The sequence below is a fragment of the Ailuropoda melanoleuca genome, chromosome 2, assembly GCF_002007445.2.
Source record: "Ailuropoda melanoleuca isolate Jingjing chromosome 2, ASM200744v2, whole genome shotgun sequence".
NCBI lineage: Eukaryota > Metazoa > Chordata > Mammalia > Carnivora > Ursidae > Ailuropoda > Ailuropoda melanoleuca.
Genome location: NC_048219.1, coordinates 106962860 through 106982555, shown reverse-complemented (window position 1 = coordinate 106982555; position 19696 = coordinate 106962860). Strand labels below are relative to the sequence as shown.

At 48.5% G+C, this 19696-nt stretch overlaps 1 protein-coding gene across 6 annotated transcripts in view; it reads right to left on the bottom strand.

Moving 5' to 3' along the window:
- Positions 1-19696, bottom strand: part of MGAT5 (alpha-1,6-mannosylglycoprotein 6-beta-N-acetylglucosaminyltransferase) — a 329395-nt gene that overhangs the window by 76412 nt on the left and 233287 nt on the right. For all 6 annotated transcript variants that reach the window (XM_034654457.1, XM_034654459.1, XM_034654462.1 and 3 more), the window contains one exon: positions 18716-18849. In XM_034654457.1, the coding sequence (XP_034510348.1) occupies positions 18716-18849 (134 nt within the window). The remainder of the gene's footprint in view (positions 1-18715; positions 18850-19696) is intronic.

Genomic DNA, 19696 nt, shown 5'->3' with positions numbered 1-19696 from the left:
TGAGCACTGGGGGGGGGGGGGCCCACCAGCAGCCACCGCATGATCGCGTTGGCGTTCGTGCAGAGACCTCTATGTGCCAGGCACTGTACCACACGCATTCGTGGGTAAGAATCATCTCAAGAAATCCGGACAGCCCTGCGGATCAGTACTGTGACGCTCTCCGTTTTACAGCTGGGAACACGGAGGCTTCCATGAGTGAGGTGTCGGGTAGAAGGGCACACGGCAAGTAAGCGGCAGAGTCTCGCAACAAATCCTGCTCTGTCTCTAAAGCCCCTGCTCTGAATTGCTCTGTCCTGCCTCGAGGGTTTTCTACACACACTTCTAAGGCCGAACAGTCTGTTAAATCTGACTTCGAGAAGGGTAAAGGGGGGGGGGAGAGGGAGAGAGAGAGAGAGAGAGAGAGAGAGAGAGAGAGAGAGAGAGAGAGAGAGAGAGAGACTATCTATAAAAAAAATGAGAACCTTTGCCACAGGCTCTGCTTCTCCGACGATAAGCCCCGAGCTCATAGCCTCCGGCCCAGCGCCACCGCCCCCTTCTCCCCTCTGCAGCTGCAGCACCTGGGTGCTGGAGCCACTGGAGAACCAGGTGCAAAATCCTTTTCCTCCTGCAATGTCTTTCCAGTACCCTCTACTGACAGTGCTCTGGTGCCAGCTGCAAAGGAGAGATACTCCTAGGGCTCAGATTTATTGTCACAGAGCAGTTAGAAAGGATGAACGTGGAGCTGAGCAGCAGCAAGCCAACAGTGGCAGGGAGTGGGGGGTGGAAAGAGTGCTAGGTGTCCGCTGGGTGTAGAAGCCACATGGATTTTTTTGAAGACTGTGCTAGAATTAAGCCTGAGGCACCTGCTTGGACACACATCTGACGATAAGGCCAGTGTGAGCATTAGCCAGTTCTCTGTATAAAAGAAGTTGGTGGTGGTTCTGATCTAGAAAATAGGAACTGGGAAATAGGTTGAGGAGGAAAAACCAAGCTGTGAAAAAAGTTCTCAGGTTTGATGATGGGATCCTTCTGAAAAACCAAGTCACATCAGTTGGGGAAGGCAGAGCCCCCAGAAGACACAGGATTTTTACTTTATCTCTACCAGTACTGTCTCTGCTGTACTCCCCATCCACAGTATCGTTTGGCTTTGAGAAAAAGGAAAGCGGTAAGTGTGCCACAGACACAAAATCCATTTCCCTTACCTTCAGCCTTTTTGTAAGAATCCAAACACTCTTGAGGACACAGTGAATTTGACTGATAAGCCAATCACAACTGTCCCCTCCTCCACTTTCCCAGCCTTCCCTGTAGCCAAGGATGGCCAAGTGACCTGGGTCCGATGATGAGAAATACACTGGAAAGAGGACCAGGGGAAGCTTCTGTCCCCCGCCCCCCACCTTTTTAAAGAATTTTTTAAAATTTTATTTGAGAGAGAGAGAGAGAGAGAGAGCGTGCACGCACCTGGGGCAGGGAGGGGCAGAGGGAGGGAGAGAATCCCAAGCAACTCTCCACTGAGTGCAAAGCCCAATGCAGGACTCATCTCATGACCCTGAGACCACGACCCAAGCCGAAATCAAGAGTTGGATGCTTAACAGACTGAGCCACCCAGGCGCCCCAAGCTGCTGCTTCTTTTTTTTTTTTTTTGAGATTTTATTTATTCATTTGACAGAGATAGAGACAGCCAGCGAGAGAGGGAACACAAGCAGGGGGAGAGGAAGAAGCAGGCTCACAGTGGAAGAGCCCGATGTGGGGCTCAATCCCAGAACTCCAGGATCACGCTCTGAGCCGAAGTCAGATGCTTAACGACTGAGCCACCCAGGTGCCCCCAAGCTTCTGTTTCTTAATAAAAGAACAGATATGTCTGGCTTTGGCCCCTTTACCCTTAGCTCTGCTTTGACTACAGATGTGGTGCTTGCTTAGAGCTGCAGGACTCCTTGTGACCAGAAGGCAGCAGGCCAACAAGTGCTAAGAATGACAAAACAGAAGGACAGAAGAGGCCTGGGTCTTTAGTGACTCTTATGTGGAGAAGCTGCCATTGCCCCCGGCTGCCAACCACCAGACCGTGTTATGAGAGAGAGACCTTGTTACCTATCTGATCCACTGCTGGTGAGGCATTTTTGCTCATTTCAGCTGAATGCACTTCCGGTGGATCCACTGTCTAGCTTGGGATAGTTTAATGAGGATTTTCACCTGTATCTCTTATTTGATTCTCATGTCAACCCCACAAAGTAGGCATAACAGGTGCTACGAGCCCATGTGAAGGGTAAGGACATGGCTTAGGCACCGACATGATTTAGTCAGAGCTGGGAGCTGACTAGGTCTAGTGAGCTCACTTCACCTCAGATGGTATCAGTAGGAAGACCCGCCCTGGCTGCCAACTGAGTTTCATGTGTGTGGGGGGGGCTACCCTTGGATTATGACTCTGCAAGAGCCAGCACATTCTCAGAAAATATAAGTAAGCAAAACCAATTTAGCATTTTGGACCCTGGCCTTAACTAAGGAGGGAAGGAGGCCTGCTGGTTCCAGCTGCATCCAGTAAGCCACTGGGTAAGGATGAGAGCTCATTTGCCTCCTACCCATGGCTCTTCAACAAGGCTCTTCCAGACCAGAAGGTGTGCTGTGCTTAGAGGTCCCTGAGGAGCAATTACTCTGTGGTCCCAACCGTGAGGGATTCGTTCACAAAAGCAGTGACACCTCTGTTTCTCAGAGTTGTTACAAAAATATCATCACAGAGTTACGAATAACAAAATAAAAAGACACTGATTTAGGACAAATTCTCTGCTCAACTGCAGCAAATGATGTACATGAATTCTAGCAAATGAACCAAATCTTTTAAAACAAATGGGAAGAAAAAAGGGAAGGGAGGAAGAAAACAGAGAAGTGAAGTGGAGGGGAAAGAAAGGGAAGGAAAAGAAAAAAGTGGGGAGGGGAGAGAGAAAAGAGAGGAAAAAAGAAGAGGAGGCCTTTCAACTGGACACAGCCTCTCTTTGGCAATCGGTCTGAATTCCAGGTCTCCCCACCCCTGATGTCGTCCTGGTAAAATGCAGGTAAGTGTGCTGTCTGACAAGGCTGCTGGGAAGCTCCTGCCTGCCTGGCACTCTTCACGGCAAGCATGCTGGCACCATCTGGAGGCCTGGCCAAACCGTAGCAGGCTCTGGAGACCAGGAGTGATCACCAACTGGCCTGGATGGACAGGGTTGTACACTGCTCATTCCATACTGTGCAACGGGAATGGTGTCCTCCGGGCTTGTGCACTGCACAAGCTGCAGGACCCCATATGGTAGCCCCCGAGACTCCCACTCTGCAGTCAGGACCCCTTAGCAGCCTGGACAGAGGATGACAACACCTAGCTCAAAGCTTCCTAGACCACTTCCCTCCCACCAACTACCACCACTGGCCCTCTCTTCTCTCTCCCACTTGAGGAGATGCCTGTTGATTTAATTAAGGAAATGAGGTGGATTTCTACAAACTGCCAGCATGTGGAACAGTACTCATGCCTTATGAGTCTGGTCTGCAAACCCCTGACTTGTCCTTCAAAACCACATGGGGCTCTACTGCCTAGTGTTTACTTTCATTTTTCAATTTCCCCTACTTCTCACATGCTTCTCTGTCCAAGCTCCTGAAGGGCAGACATGTCTCCGCAAGTCCTGATCTGCAAGCCAGTTCCTAACTAGTCCTAGACAAGAATCATTACAACAAATCGTAACAACTAATAACAACAGCCTGACTTTACCTTTAGAGGTTTTCAGATTTGAGACAAAAACAAAGGACTTTCACCCACTCAGTGTCACTGGCTCTTCCACTGAGAATCCCATGGAACTATTTCGCGTAATCTGTCCTACACCATCATGGATTTAATTCAGCCCCTTAACATTTGAGGGGATGCGCAGGAGAAAGAGGAAGAAGTCGCCAGAGAGCCAGAGCCCATTCCTTGGGAGGCCGTCCAGAGGAGTGGCTACAGCATATGTCCCTTCAGTTCAAATCTTGACTCAGCTATTTACTACCTGTGGGACCTTCGCCTCCACTGGCTTTGGCTGTGTCACTTGAAAATGGGGTTAAAACCGGTATTGACTTAACAGAGTTGCTTCACGGGATCATGCCTGGCACATAGGAAGTGCTCAGATATTGGCAGTTAACCATCATCACTTCCTCCCAAGGAGCTCCAGCTCGTCAGAAATAGAGTCAGGGAAGGGAGAAGCAAAGGCCAGCCTGCTGTACACATTCCAACTGAGCAGGGAGAACTTCAGTGTTCCCTGGAGCTCGGCTGTCCCTGGAGGCTGGACCCGGATTCCTGAGGGGGAGTCCTGACTTATCTGGAGTACAGATGGACTCTCTCGGTACTTAGGGCTACACAGCCAGATTTTATGAACATATGCTTCTTACATGACTTTTATTTAAGTATGAAATTGTATATAGATGCTAAATGGGATCTTAGAAACACACGCATTATACTTAAAATTTTTTTCTGAATTGGTTTATCACTGTTTCTCAATGTTATAATACCTCCTCTTGTAACACGATGGTGCATGCTGCTTCCAACAACCAAGGCCACGTTGTGAAACATGCTCCCGATCTGTACTTTTCACATCAGACACCATCAACCAGCTCTGTCCTTGCGGGACCTGTTTCGGGGTCTCAGTGACATGGCTCTGCAGTGATGTAGAAGGTTCAAAGCGTAAATCCCATGGTTTCAGTTTCTATCAAAAATTATTTCTCAAGGACCCAGTTGGAATGGGAAGCCACCCGGATGCCCACTCATACCAGCACCCCACGCACCTTCTCCGTGGCAGTGCAGACAGTACCAGAGAGAGGCCAAACTCCTACGGCTGCCCGACACATTCAGTTGGCTTACCTGAATCCCAGCCCCAGATTTTTAAGTTGCTTCTCTACTTCCACTATAAAACAATACCACTACTTCTCCTCCTCTCCCAGAAACAGCCAGAAATCCACATTTCTGATTTCTCTCTACTGCCATGATTTTGTTCTCTTTGCTGAGTTTCCGCACAAGTGCTGACGTAAGGACCAAGGGACCTCATGTAAAGGCGTCCTTTTTCAGGTAGGTCTGGACTCCTCTCCAGCCGTGCTGATGCGGAGTGAACTTTATTCTCCCAGTACCGAGCTGGGGCAGCCCCGGGGACTTGAATTCCTGAATCAAAGGAAGAATGAAGACATCGGAGTTCCTCTTCTCCCCAGGAAGGCTTCCTCGAGTGGGGAGGGTGGCAGTGTCCTTGGCAATTACTCAAGTCCCCTGGGACTGCACCACTCCAGAGGGGCTAAGAAGCTACAGGGAGGTGTGTGGGTACACCGCCCCCCCCCCAGTTCTGCCCCAGTCCTCATTATCTCAGGAATCAACAGTGCCTCTCTGCCCTCCTGGCCCGACCAACTGCTGCCTGGCATGGCTGAGTACAGGTATGTCCCTGCAAGCTGCAGCTCTGCCTCTGGAAGAATTCAGACTCTTCCTAGAATTCTCAGCCGAAACAGCTTTCCTATAAGCTGTGCTTTAATAATGTCCAATAGGAGGAAACTTATCGTAATCAATACGCTATTTCAGTTATTCTTAGACATCTGTGCCCCATCACATTCAGAAAGCCAAGACTTTCAGATTGTCTTAAGGTCAGAGGATTAGGTCTCTCTCTCTCCCTCCAAGAATGGTCTTAACCCTTTCTTTGTTTGAACAAACAATCTTGCGATGCTTGGCTAAACCCCTCCTGCACAGATCACCTGGCTCCTTCCCACCCTGTTACTTAAGAACCTTAAGTCACCACCTGGGATGCTGCCTCCCTGTCCACAGAGCACGGCTTTCACACACTTGGATTAGCTCAGTGGCTTCTGTCCACAGACAGCCACTGCTCTTCTCTCTCTTCGTTCTCAGCAACTTCTTTTCCCATCTCCCAATCACCATTGTTCCCATATCGGTTGCCAAACTGTTAGGGCTGGAGTAATAGTAAAAAGCCTTGAGGCAAATTACAACCACAACAGCTGTGTTTACTAAAAGTTACAAATGAACTCATCCCAGCGCAATTAGAGTAGGCAGGCAGCGCTTCAGAACCTTCCAGAAGCACCCCGCCCTCGGGATGTTCACTGGTTGCCTCAGCCTCCCGCTACCCAAGCCAGTCCTGGCTTTTGGAGGAGACCCTCTGCTGAGCACAAGGGCCCTCTTTTCACCCATGATACTTTTATATGTTTTCTTCCCACAGCTGCAGTCATTCCCACTCAGCCGTTCACGCCTCTGGGAGAACTGCCAGTCCTTGACAGAGGAGGCAACTGCTGGCTGTTCCTGAGAGGGGCACCAAGGAAACTACTCTCCACCCTGAGGTCCCTCAAACGCCTCCCTAACCACCTGAGACAAGGGTTAAAATTCTGTCCCTCGTCAACCAAACTTTTTTTTTTTTTTTTAAGATTTTATTTATTTTTTTGACACAGAGAAACAGCCAGCGAGAGAGGGAACACAAGCAGGGGGAGTGGGAGAGGAAGAAGCAGGCTCCCAGCAGAGGAGCCTGATGTGGGGCTCGATCCCAGAACGCCGGGATCAAGCCCTGAGCCGAAGGCAGACGCTTAACAACTGCGCCATCCAGGCGCCCCCGTCAACCAAACTTTTGCACCATCGATGACTTCTCTAAAGTGTTAAGTGTTGTCATCAAAGGAATGACATCAAAAAGACTATCACTCATCCATACCTTAAGGTGGATTCATTTCTCCTAAACATCTCTCACGCTCCATTTTACTACCTGTAAAACAGATACATGTTTCAAGCGGCTGCATGGAAGGCCTGTGTAACCTCTCAAATTCTTACAAATTGTGATCTGAATTACTAAGCTAAAAGGCAAGCATTTCTGAGACTTCACTGGAACCTGGGTCAGCTGACTGCACCCTTACAGGGATTTAATCTAGGGGACTTACTACTACCATGGGAATTAAACGGCGGGTCCTTGAGGGACAGGCCTATGGGGGACAGGCTGGTGCGTTGCCCTGGGAATCAGGGGACCAGACCCAGGACTCAGCCTCATAAAACAAGGTATCAGTGTAACTCACAGCATGGGGTGGTTGCTGACTACACAGCAGCCATACACGTGCATGGAAAGGAAGCAATGAACGCTTTTCTGATCTAGGAAAATGGGTGACTAGCTAGTCCTCTGTTTCCCAAATTTGCCTTCTTAAAGGCATCACCTGGAGCACTTGTTGTACATACAACTGCCTGGAGACTCTGGTAACACGAGCCGGGGGAGGGTCCCCGGCATCTGGATATTTACCAGATTTCCAGGTGGAACTTAAAATCAGGCAAATTTGTCTAATATTGACCTAGATTCTAAGAACCAACTTAAGCTTTTGGGCCATTTTCTGGAACACAGGCTGGAAATCATTTCGGGGAAAGACCAAATAAATCAGTGCCACTCCAAAGGACCATACCAGGTGTCTGCACGGACTTACAAGAGAGCTACTGTTTCGGACTGTAGCCATGAGAGGATCTGTCAGGTGAGTTCTAGTCTAAGGAGAGGTCTCCATTCTCAGGTGGGAAGAAACCTGAAGACTTTATTTCATTATGCAAGAGCAATAAGCTAACAGGTTCCAAGTCCCAGATACAGAGTCTAATGCCATGCATTCTTCCCAAAGAATGCCAACCCCAACTGCCAACCCAAAGAAGAAAACTTAGTTTCGACCACAAGGCAACTTGGCAGAAGCAGCTCTGGCAGCTGGTACCAGGGCTAGGCTGTGAACTGGAAAGGGCTCATGGGCTGGGCTCTGAAAAAAAGAAAAGTCTCGGCGTCTAACAAAGATTTTCAGAACCTGGGCTTCCTGCTGGAGCTGCAAGAGGAAAAATGGAACTTGGGTCTTCCTCTCCACCTACCCTCATGCCTCAAAATTTGCTAGACTTCCAAACAGGCCACTCAAAAGACGATTTGGCCTGGATGAAACACGGAATTCATGATTGCATGCAAAGTTCCTTCTCTAACTTTACCCCTTGAGAGGAAACCTATTCTCTGAGAGGACTAGACAAAAATGGCTTCTTCCCCAGTACAGGTCCAACACTCAAATATTTCTGAGGGCCAAACACAGGGGTTAGAGAAGGCCCTGGAAGGACTGTCATCCCTGGAACAATCCCTAACCCATACATCGGGGCAGCGACCACTAGGCTCCAGCCAGTGTTTGGCACATGAGGAATGAGGGTCCAATTTGCCACACCATCTGCATTCTCAAGACAAGCTGGGAATTCTGGCTTTTCAGATGAACCTACCCAAATGGAAAATTTCCCCCATTTGGAAAATACTGCGCCGGGTAAAGAAAAATGTCTGTGAGTTAGATTTGGTCTGTGGGATCCGAGGCTGTATCATCACTTTAGGCATAAAGCTGTGCCTTGACAAAAGATCAGTCAACTGGTCAACACGTTTTCTGGATCACACCAGAATAAGCTTTTCCTCACTTTTCCGTGACTAAGTGTTCCATCCTGTTTCTCTTCCTCTTGCCCTTTTCCACTGTCATTCTACAAATGCAGAACCCCTGAGTCTTACAATTCAGGTACTGCGCCGTCCTCCTGGCAGTAGTGATACCTCTCCCAAAGCCTTCCCAAGGTCCCTGCAGTCACCAGCAGCAGGGGGCTAACGATTTCCCAGGTGGCTGACAGTGGAATTATGCTTCCTCTGTTATTCTCTGAAAGCTCAGCAAGTTCACCAGCAGCCCATTTCCCACCCTTTCGAGGGCCATTCAGAGCAAATCTTATTCTTAATTTGTTTGCCACCCCTTTGGAGTCCTCGCCCACTCACCCACAAACTCAATCAAGGCTTTTTTTTCTTGGCCAGACATGTCTGTTTCTTCCACCAACCTTCATAAAGCCTGGCTCTGAGTCTCCCCACATTTCACTCCTTTCAGTCCAAAGGCTCTAATTTGCCAGATAATAATATTAGTAACAGCAAAAACTAACAGACATTAATGAATACCAGGCATTGTAGAAACAGCAAACTAAGAGCTCATAATTATTAACTTCATGTGATCTTCATAGGAACCCTCAGGTAGGTACTATTATTACCACCCATTGTACAGATGAGAGAATGGAAGCACAGGGAGACTCGGGCCTTCGCCTGCCACCACACAGCTCAGCACTGTAGTAGAGCCAGGATGGAACCCCGCCGGTCTAGCCCTACAGTCCACGCTCTTAGCACTGCCGGCCTCATGAGGGCACAGCAAGGAAGGGCCCCAACATACCCAGAGCACGAGCAGGGACTGGCGGGTGCGAGGTCTTCTCAAATGGACGGGAACTACTGGCTCCTCGTTCTCCATGTGGTGCCTCAACTGCAGGTCCATTATCAATTCTTGGCAGCTTCCCACACTGTTGACTCACATGAGCTTACTGTCAATGAGTCCCTTAAATCTCTTTTACATGCATGGATGCTAAGTCACAGCAACCTCATCCTTTTCTCGGACAGTTGGTTTAATGGACTCTGTGCCTGGCCTGGCCCAATTATCATCCCTCTGCCCTATTTCTGATGGCCCATAAAGTTGTCTCATAGGCCATCTTCTCTGTGCCCTTGCCCTTGAAGGAATTAGAGAAGGCCAAGAAGGAGTTTAGATTATAGAATCATGGAACTCCAGGGAGCAAAACAAGAGAACATCCAGTCCTCTGCCTCATTTTACAGATGAGGAAAGCAAGACCCAAGGGCAAATGAATCCCAAGGACCCGCGGCCAGTGAGTGGTGCAACTGAAATTAGAATCTGGGTGCCTGCCCTTCCACCCAGGGTTCCTCCAACTGCTCCAGACTGTCTCTAATCAGTGTTTCCGGGCCGAAACAGAAGTATGACAAGGAGAATGTGCTCTCTCTGCCAATGGACAAGTAAACCTCAATGGGTTTAAGATGATAGCAGAAAGCTTGCTCAACCAAACAGACCACAAGGCTGATGGACGAGACAGGAGAAAGAGGCAGCCCACAGTTTCCCTGAGCTCCAAACGTAGTGTTCAAACCTGTACTCATTTGCTTCCCAGACACTGATGTGCTTGTAATGGATGCCACACAGGGTTCAGTTACAGTGAGCACACAACCAGCACTATTCTTGAATGGTCCTTAAGTGTCCTGCACCGTAGTCCTTGGAGTCTAAAGGCCAATGATTTGTTTCTGATATTTTTCTTTGCATTTGGTTTCTTTTCCCTGTTCCCTTCCCCCAGCCCCAAGCTTGCACTTCAATTTGGGGAAAAGGCTATGTGATATGACTGCACTTTTAACTTGTGCTAGGAACTGAGCCAGAGAGGAAACCATGCACAAGTGACCATGGATGGCCAAGTGTCTGCCTTGGAGGGGCTTACACCCCCACCAGCACACAGACCTCCACCCAAGGAAAAGCAATCTGCTTCCTGCCTCTGGTCAGTATAGCCTCCAAGGGATCCTGGCAAGGTCTTTTCTACCAGAGCTTTTCCCCAAGGGGAATAAACTGGAGGAGAGACAGAGATGCTTTGGAATACTTTTCTGGTTGGAACCAGAACCAAGAGCTGTGATCACATTAGATTTTCTAGCAAATTCAATAGAACGGATTCCAATTTCGTTATTTCAAAATGTATACCAATTTGACTCAAGGTAGGTTTAAATTTATCTGGTTTATCTCTACATTATCTGGGAAGAAAAGTCTGGACAAAACAAAACAAACAGGACAAGATTTAACCTACCTACAAAAATGTGTTCATTTCAAGGATTCCAATACATTCTTTAATTACAAAGGTCTCAGGAGGTTCATTAAAACAATATACTAAGAGCAGCTAATTCCTACTGCAAAATAAGATTGCATTTTTCCAAACTACTCCCACTTCCAATTTTGCATTAATTTAAATAAGCCCAAGTCAACCAAATTAGTGAGCTAGATAATTACATAGTTTTTAGAATGGGATTCTTTTTTTTTTTTTTTTAAAGATTTTTTATTTATTTGACAGAGATAGAGATAGCCAGCGAGAGAGGGAACACAAACAGGGGGAGTGCAAGAGGAAGAAGCAGGCTCATAGCAGAAGAGCCTGATGTGGGGCTCGATCCCAGAATGCTGGGATCACGCCCTGAGCCGAAGGCAGACGCTTAACCGCTGTGCCACCCAGGCGCCCCTAGAATGGGATTCTATCTCAGACTCAGAAGTCAACTAATCTAGAGACTGTCAACATTTTTTGTTGTTTAAAGCAGTTAAACACTTTCCCCAGTGAAGTCCTACTGGGAATCCAAACCTATGCCACAGATAAATCAGAGAAGCTGTCATAGGTGGGGCCACCGTGGGGCTGCCCCTTGACTTCCCATAGTAGCGAGTCCCCGGGGCTCTAAAGAACACAGGTGAAAAATTATTGTTCTCATCCAGGGGTTAGCAAACTTTCTCTGTAAAGGAAGAGACAGCAAACATTTTAGACTTTGTGGGAACATACAAGGTCTGTCCCATATTCGTTTGCTTTTGGTTTTTCTTTTTATGATTTTCAAAACGTAAAAACCATTTTTAGCTTGCAGGCTATAGGCCGGATTTACCCCACAGGTCACTGTTTGCTAACCTGGATTAATTTTTAATAGCCTCACCGAGGTATAATGGACATATAATCAACTGCATGTATCTCAAGCATACCATGTGATACGTGCTGGCATATAGATATACCGTGAGCCCATCATACCACCATCAACCACAGTGGACGTGCCCACCCCTCTCTTTCTCACCCCTCCCCAGGCAACCACCCATCTGCTTCCTGTTGCTATGGATTAATCTCCATTTTCCAGAGTTTTATAGACACAGAATCACATAGTACAGATTCTTTTTTATGACCTGTTCTTGCACTCAGCACGATTTTGAGGTCCGCCGTGTTGTATGTATCAGTCATTCATTCCTTTTTACTAATACCTTCATACGAGTGTGGAAATGGGAGGCTGGAGGTGCCTGCCCCCAAATCACAGAGATGCCAGCAGAGCTTGCCCCAAGACGGGCCCCCAGCCTCCCTGTGCGGCATTCTCTTTCCAGGCCGTTTCACTGCTAATTTCACCAGGGGTTTTGAAAACCTCCTGACACCTCGGTGTGTGCTGCATAATTGGCACAGGTGTGGCGCCAAGCCTTTTCCTTAAATCCCTGCTTCCTGTGGTCCTGGGACCAGTGAACACAGGGCAGCACCCAAAGCAAAACACAATCCAAGTCATATCTCAGGAGTCCCAGATAAATCAGCTAAATTTAATGAAATCAAGAAGAGATGGATTCATTCATCCAGTAGTTTCTGACTGCCTACTATGTGCCAGGCTCTGTGTTGGGTAAAGCAAAAATCAGAGTTCTGCCCTCAAAAGAGTTTAGAGTCTAACAGTTAAAGAGAGGCTGGCAGAAAAAGAAATACATGATCACAAAATGATTAAAATCCTTAAAAGGAAGAGGATGCTGTGATAGAGATGGAGAGGGGTGACATTTGGTTGGGGGTGCACGTGTGGGACAGGGTGGGCCTCGGAGGCTATTGCTGGGGCAAGCCAGGGCCAGCAGCAGCCCTTACAGAGGCCCAGCCCCTGGGGGGAGAGAGCGGTGTGTGGGACTCCGCGTAGCCAGAGCCCGGGAGCTGACGGTGAGAAGCGTGTGCACCGCGGATGCAGCTTGCCTGTAGAGAGCCTCACTAAATCATCTGATGGAGACTGGATTTCACTGCCAACGTAAGGTGCGCCAAGTTTAAAATGAAGCCACTGGAGGGGTTTGAGAAAAGGAGTAATGCAATCCAATTTACATTTTTAAAAAGACCACTCTGGCTGCTGCTGCTGATGGGGCACAGAGAACAGAGTACGAAGGCTAGGAAGTCACGGGCAGAGAAGAGGGGAAAGTTGCACAACATTTCTAGAAGGCCTAGCGTCCGATTTCTTAGGCCTGTGGTTATGGGACTAGGTGTCATTTTAGGGGATGCTTTAGAACCACACAGTTTTTGAAGTCTAAATAAAAAGCAGCTTTCCAAATTCAGTCGAGACTAGATGATTTTGGTTGCTGCCAAGCAGGCTAGGGCCTCCGGAGGCAAGCCAGGCCCTCGGGGTCCAGAGCTACCAATAGCTCCAATAGGCCTGTTACTTGCTCTCTGCAGAACTCGCTGCAAGGCTGTTGCTGACCTCCCCACTTGTGTGGTGAGCAGCCAGGAGCAATGTCTTACCTGTGATGCCAGTATTTGCCCAGGACTCCTGCTGCACATGGAAGGCACTCATGTAGACCTTGCTCCTGGCTTCTGAATCCTGCTCTCAACATGGAACCACCACCCTCCAGGCTAGGGGCCTAGGGCAGCGTCTCAAGTGAGTGGCAGCAGGGAGACAAGTGCCCCAGACGGAAGGTCAGAACTCTGATCCTGGCTCTGGACCTGTCAGGTCACGCGCTGCAGCACCCCGTCCAAGGCCCTCTGCCTTCTCTGAATTAGCTCCTCCTCTGTAAACCAAGACGGTGAAGGAGGGTTGCCACGGCCATGCCGCCTCAGAAGGAATCGGCGAGCACCTCCCTAAATGATGGCTGCGAAAGGCTCGGAGAATTGTTAACACTCATATGAGGCCCTCTTTTATCACCAAGCCATTAGTCATTCAATGAACGGGAGACTTTGTTGAATGCCTATTAAGAAATGACACACTCAACGCCTGGGGCTTCGTTATGAAGTAACACAGGGGTTTTGGTAAAGTCACACTTTATCTTCCCATGCACCGCTTATCCATCAGCCTCAATCATACAGAACATAATCAAGAACCCAGACACGAGCTAAAAAGACCTCTGATGAGATCCATGCTTGGGACTGCCGGCCAAATGGGTCCTCCCAAGAGAGACTTGGTTTACTTGGGACATGGTGTCGTTTAGGGGTTGGCAAATTTTTTTCTGTCAAGTGTCAGACAGTAAGTGTTTCAGGCTTTGCTGTTCACAGAGTCTCCGTCACAGCTATATCATGCTGCCATTTTGGTGGAAAAGCAGCCCCAGGCAACAAACAGGTGTAGCTGTTCTCCAACAAAATTTCACTTACAGAAACAGGTGGTGGGCCAGATTTGGCTAGAGAGCCAGAGTTTGCCAAACACTAACACAGTTCAAAACTGGAATCTGAGTATCTTTGGGTAGGCGTCTATTTGCCCATTCCTCACGCTCTATCCCCCATCTCCGCTCCCATCAATCCTCTCTGTGCCTATCTGGCCCCAGTAATGATATTCATAATAGCAGCAAACATTTCTTTAGATATACTGTGTGCCAGGCCCTGTTCTAAGCACCTTGCATGTACTAACTCACTCAATCACTAGGGAAACCCAATGGTCATCATCCCCCATGAGAAAAGAGGCCAACAGAACTTGCTGGTGCTTAGGAAGCTGACGGCAGAGGTAGGACTTGCACAGGGCCATATGGCTCGAGTGTGTGTCCTCGACCACTCTGCCGTACTGCTCAGCAGGCACAGACAGTATGAAGCAGGACAGCAGGTGATGAGGAAGAGATCACACCTGTCAGCTCCCAGAGTCCACCGCTTACCACAGCTTTACCAGAGGCCAGGCACAGAGACTGGAACGGCAAGGCCTGCAAATGTGCTTAGTGGAAAGTGAGACTGGGCGGGGGTCGCTAGAATCAGGCACAACAGTAGTGAAAACAAGATAGTTGGCAGCCTGACAAGTGTAGCAGGAAAGCAAAAGTAATGGGGAAAAACGAATGATGCATTCACTGGTTGGCCAGTGAGTCAGTGCCAAGCACCTCACGCCATCCCAAACCCACCAAGGCCGCGCCACCTGAGCCGCACTTTCGTCAACAGCACAAGGGCACCGCCTGGGTGCCCGTGCGAAATGCAGTCTCCGCCGCAGCCCAGAAGGTCTGCATCACAGTCAGCATTTTCACAACATGCTGGGTGATTCACATGCAACAGTAAGTCTGAGAAGCCCCACTCTATGTGGTCGCTGTCACTGCTCCCATTTCACAGGCCGGGAGCCCGAGGCTCAAAGCAGGTAAGTGTCTCACACGCTGGCGAATGGGCAGGTACAGGTGTGAACCCCAGTACGTCGTTCAGAGGCTATGCTTACGCCCCAGCGGTGCTCAAAGCAAGACCTTCAAGACATTTACTTTCACAGCAATTACACATCAGTAAGAAGTGAGGAGTTCACAGTGGGATCACAAATACGTAAAAGGCTGACCCTGCATCATCAATACGAAATTCGGTTACGCTCCGGACACTATTTTTTAAAAAGTATGGAAATAAATAATTACAGTTAAACCAGACTTCAATTAATTTTAATTTCCACAATTTTTTAAATGTCTTATTTTACAAAATCGACTAATTTTTCATTCCCTTATGACTTTAGTAATAGTATGTGAAGGGGCTTTGAATTCAGCCACACTGGAGAGACTTCTCTTGGAGGCAAGTGTTAGTGGAAAAGCAGCCCCAGGGAACAAACAGGTGCTAATGATCAGACTGCCCTGAAGGCAGGTATCCAGAACCCAGCCCCACAGGTTGCTGGGCTCAGACAGACCTCTGTACTTGGGATTAGGCTGTAAGTGCTCTCATTTGATGGTAAGGGTCTCAGACAACGATGCTTCCTACGTTGGTGTCTTTGGATTCTGGCAGCAAGGTCCCCTCCCACCTCTCCACTTCATACCAAAACAGCAAGATAAGACCACAGGGTACCTCTGTCTTGAACTGGGGGCGGAACTGGTGGGAGCTAAAGAGGTAGCCCATTCCTTCTTAGCCTCTACATTCAACAGATCGTGTTTCTTGACAGGCATCTGCAACATAGGGAAGACATGCATCCTTGATAGGACCACAAGGAACAGAAACCACTCAGGATACTGCAAGGGAAGAGAACGTGATAAAAGGACGTATGATCTATAAAAAAGAAAGCTTTGAGGAAGTCTGGCTGCTACTTTCTCTCCACATTGCATGGGTTGCTTCTGTCTGTCCTTCCCACCTGGCTCGTCCAGAGTACCCCACCTCTCTCAGGGGGCGCCTCTCCTTCCTGTGGTTCTGCTCCATCATCCTCACAACAGCAGCCTCCCCCTTTCCAAATTGGTCTTGCTTCCTCATCCCTGCACTCCTGGGAAGCTTCTGCCTCAGCCTCATCACAAGCCTGGACATGTCCTTTTGATTTCTGTCCCCATAGCTCACTGTCCCTCTGTTTTCCAATGCCAAGTGAAGAATCTCATGGATCCCACGTGGCTTTCTGAGCCCGAATCATGGGTGCTGACCACCATTGAGCTGGACTGTCCTGAGTCAGAGGACAGCCCTCTGAACCAATCAGCCAAGGGTGGAAGGGGCATGGGGTGGCATCCCCCACTCAAGTGCCCCAGCAGCTGGGGAGAGTCCCTCAGAAGAGGGGACGACATAGGATAGGATTGATGACACAGCAAGTATCTTCAAAATTTCAGAGAGTCCTAGAATCTGAGGGAGAAGGAGGAGCTCCTCAGATGGTCAGCTCCAATCTGGTGCCTGCCCACACGCCTCCACTAAATACCTCAATCCCCCCGCGATGGATAGCGTCACCCCCCTTTCCAAAGAGGTCAGAGGCACAAGAGACTGGGTGGGGAGACAATGGGGCAAGGTATAGGAAAAACAATATATACAACTTCCCGCTGGCTGAAGTCGGTGATGAATGCCGCTCAGGTAATGTGGGCGCAGGAGCATCACGCTTACAGCACCCCCATCTTCTGTGTGTGTTCACCAGACACTGCGGGCATGAGAAGTTTGACATGTCCTAAATCTGTGTAAAAACTCCACAGATTTTTTCACCTTTTGGGGCCTTTCTCATCAAACAGTACTGGGCAATGATAATGTAGAAAACTGAAGTAACACTCCAGATTTTGGGTGTTCAAACAAAGACTAACGTAGACACGCTGCCATTCAGCCTTTTTAAATACATGGACGACGCACAGTAAGAGGAAGGTGGGTCGGCTGTGGAGTTGGAGAGGGTCTTCCAAATCATGCCACAAATCACTAACGCTTCTGGGATTCTGACTGGCATCAAAAAAAATCATTCTTTTAGTGGTGGGTGGTATAACTTTATCAAAAAAAAAAAAAGTGACCAAGAAACCTCGGTTTCTTCTCAGAACCAATTTATTATTTTGTTTTTCTAGGGAAAGTGAAAAACTGCCAGAGGCACCTAAAAGGAAGCTGCACTTGGCTCCAAATCAGAAGTGATATAATTGCAAGGTCAAGTCCATATAGACAAGCAAACTATTTTCTTTGAGCAAGTGTGGAGGAGAAAAGGAAGTGAGGATTGATTTTTTTTTTTTTTAAAGAGCCCATGTCTTCCTAAAACCGGGGCCATGATTCATTCGCTTCATGACTGAGCTGAGAAAGAGAACACCCAACGTGTCCTTTTGAACCTGTTTGGCTGAAAGTCAGCTCAAAGGCGCTCTGTTAACACAGGGCAGGTTTTGATGCAAGGGAAGCAAAGGTGTGTAAATTCGTGGGGACATCCTAAATAACTACTTATAGTCCTGACTGGTTTGATTTTCCTCGAGAGAAGAAAATGTGAAATAATATATGTAGGAAATAAATCTTTATTTACCAGCTGAGCTCTCTCAACCTTGGCACTATTGCTATTTTGTACCAGGCAATCTTCTGTTGTGGGGCAGTGCTGTCAGCAGCATCCCTGACCTCTATCCAGGAGAAGCCGAAGGCACCTCCCTCCATCATGACAACCAAAATTGTCTCCAGGCATCGCCAAGTGCCCCCTGGAGGTGAACCTGTCCTACGCTGAGAATCATTGTACTAAACTAAGAGAGAATTCTAGCTGTTTATAGCAAAGACAGTTACCTGGAATTAAATCAGCTTCCCTGGAAATAGGCCGATTTAATTGTCCCTTCGGCATCCTTAAGCATTGTAGAAGTAAAGAGAGGGCAGCATGGCTTTTCCTTTTCTGAACGTGGGGTCAGAAAACCAACAGCAGGGAGCTCCTTACCCTGCACCTCACTTGCGCTCTCAGTGCTTGGATTTCTAACTTCCTCAATAAAGGAGACATAACAACATGAGACCCCCAGTACCTGATCATTCTGGAAAGTGATAACTTTTATGTTTCGGAAGAGGCATGTTTTGAGGTCCTGGAGACTGTTGTGCCCTGTGTAAACACGTCCTCAATCAAAATGATGGCACTGGCATACAAAGGCAGACTTCCCATATAAAAAGGTTTGGAGGTCAGGGCAACAGGTCACACTCCAGTCCGGATCCTCTCCTCCTGCACCTCCCCCAGACGGACTCTGGAAATCATCCGGGAGGCCCCAAGGTCCAATGCTTTTAGGAAACCTGTCTCAGGCTATGGCCAAGAATGTTGTGCGGTCCAAGGTCTCCCAGAGCAAAGTGCCTGCAGTCAGCCCTGGTGGGCAGGCGTTTTCATTTCGAGGGTAGGTCAGCCCTGACCAGTGGGGGGCTGCTGACAGCAGCTAAGAGGATGTGAAGGTCATTGCGCTCCCTGGGGCCGCACCTAGAGAGTGCTGTCCTACCCTTACACTATAAAGGGCTCTCTGTGCAATGCCCTGCTCCAGAAAGATATCCGCCCCCATGGGGCCCTAGCTTTCAGAAGAAAGTACAGGACGAGAAGAAGCCGTAACGTACCACTCCCAGCAAAGAGTGAAGGGCTTTGCTGCGTAGCCACTGAGCGAACGAGCAGGTACAGCCTTTATTAGATACCCAAATGCTGAACGACCAAATCCCAGCACAGTCTTGTTTACTTCTAAGCAGATCCCATTAAGCCCTGGGCACTTGGCTTGATTACTCCCTGGATCAAAGTTAAATTAAATTACCCAACAAGCTTCGTTTCAGAAAGAGCGACGCATACACAGACTGACTCACCTTCCAGAAGCTATCCACTTTGCCATACACAAGGGACTGGTTCTGCCTTTTGATTTCGTTAATGTGGTGGATGTCGCTGGAGTTTAGGTGCTGCTCGACCACAAATCCCAGAAAGCTGTTGTCTGGGGTATGAGCTGATGTGGAAAGGAAAGGACAGGGTAGTTAGGATTTCATCAGCAAGAAGAAACAATGATTATGAGTTTGATATAAGCCAACGTGCACATAATTAAATGTTTTCATTTTACCCCGTTCTTTCTTACCTGGGGAGGGGGAGGCAGGGGACTGCCTACTCCCACATACTCCCAGCAGAACCTTTCCATGAGAATTGTCTCCAGGATGCATTAACCTGAACCAAATGCTGAACAACATCCTGCCCTCCCCCCTCCCCCCCCCAGTAAAATGCATCTGTCCAAAAAAGCATTCTGCTGTGTGTTCTCCGCCTGCCCTCCTATTTGCTCAGCACGAGGCCACTGTCTCCTGACAGCGACGCTGCCATCCAGGTTTGACCAATAAATGGCCAGAGCAGGGCTGAATCAAGGGTTTTCATGGGGACAAGGCCGCTGTGGGCAGCCTCATACCATCTGACCCGATGCCAGCCGGGGAAAGCGGGTTTGGGGGGCAAAACCAGTCCGCATCACCCCGACGCCGCACCTCCCCTAAGAATTACTCACTAATGAGAGAGATAATTATGGAGCCACACTGAACAGATGGAGGGAATGAAGACAGAATGAAAGGTGAAACTCACTGGGATGTGAGCCATTCCAAGAAGCCACCCACCCCAAGGAGCAGTGTCTAGTCTATAGAATAGACCACTGGACAAGAGAAAGGCACTTTCCTCTGCATCGCTCATCATGTGAGTTCTAAAACTTCTCTATTTTAATAGTTAGTCAAAGGGCAGGGGAAGCAACCCCATCCCCCCCCCCAACATTTCTCTCTTGTGCCTGTAGTTTTAAGAGGAATTTCACAAAGAAAACAATAATC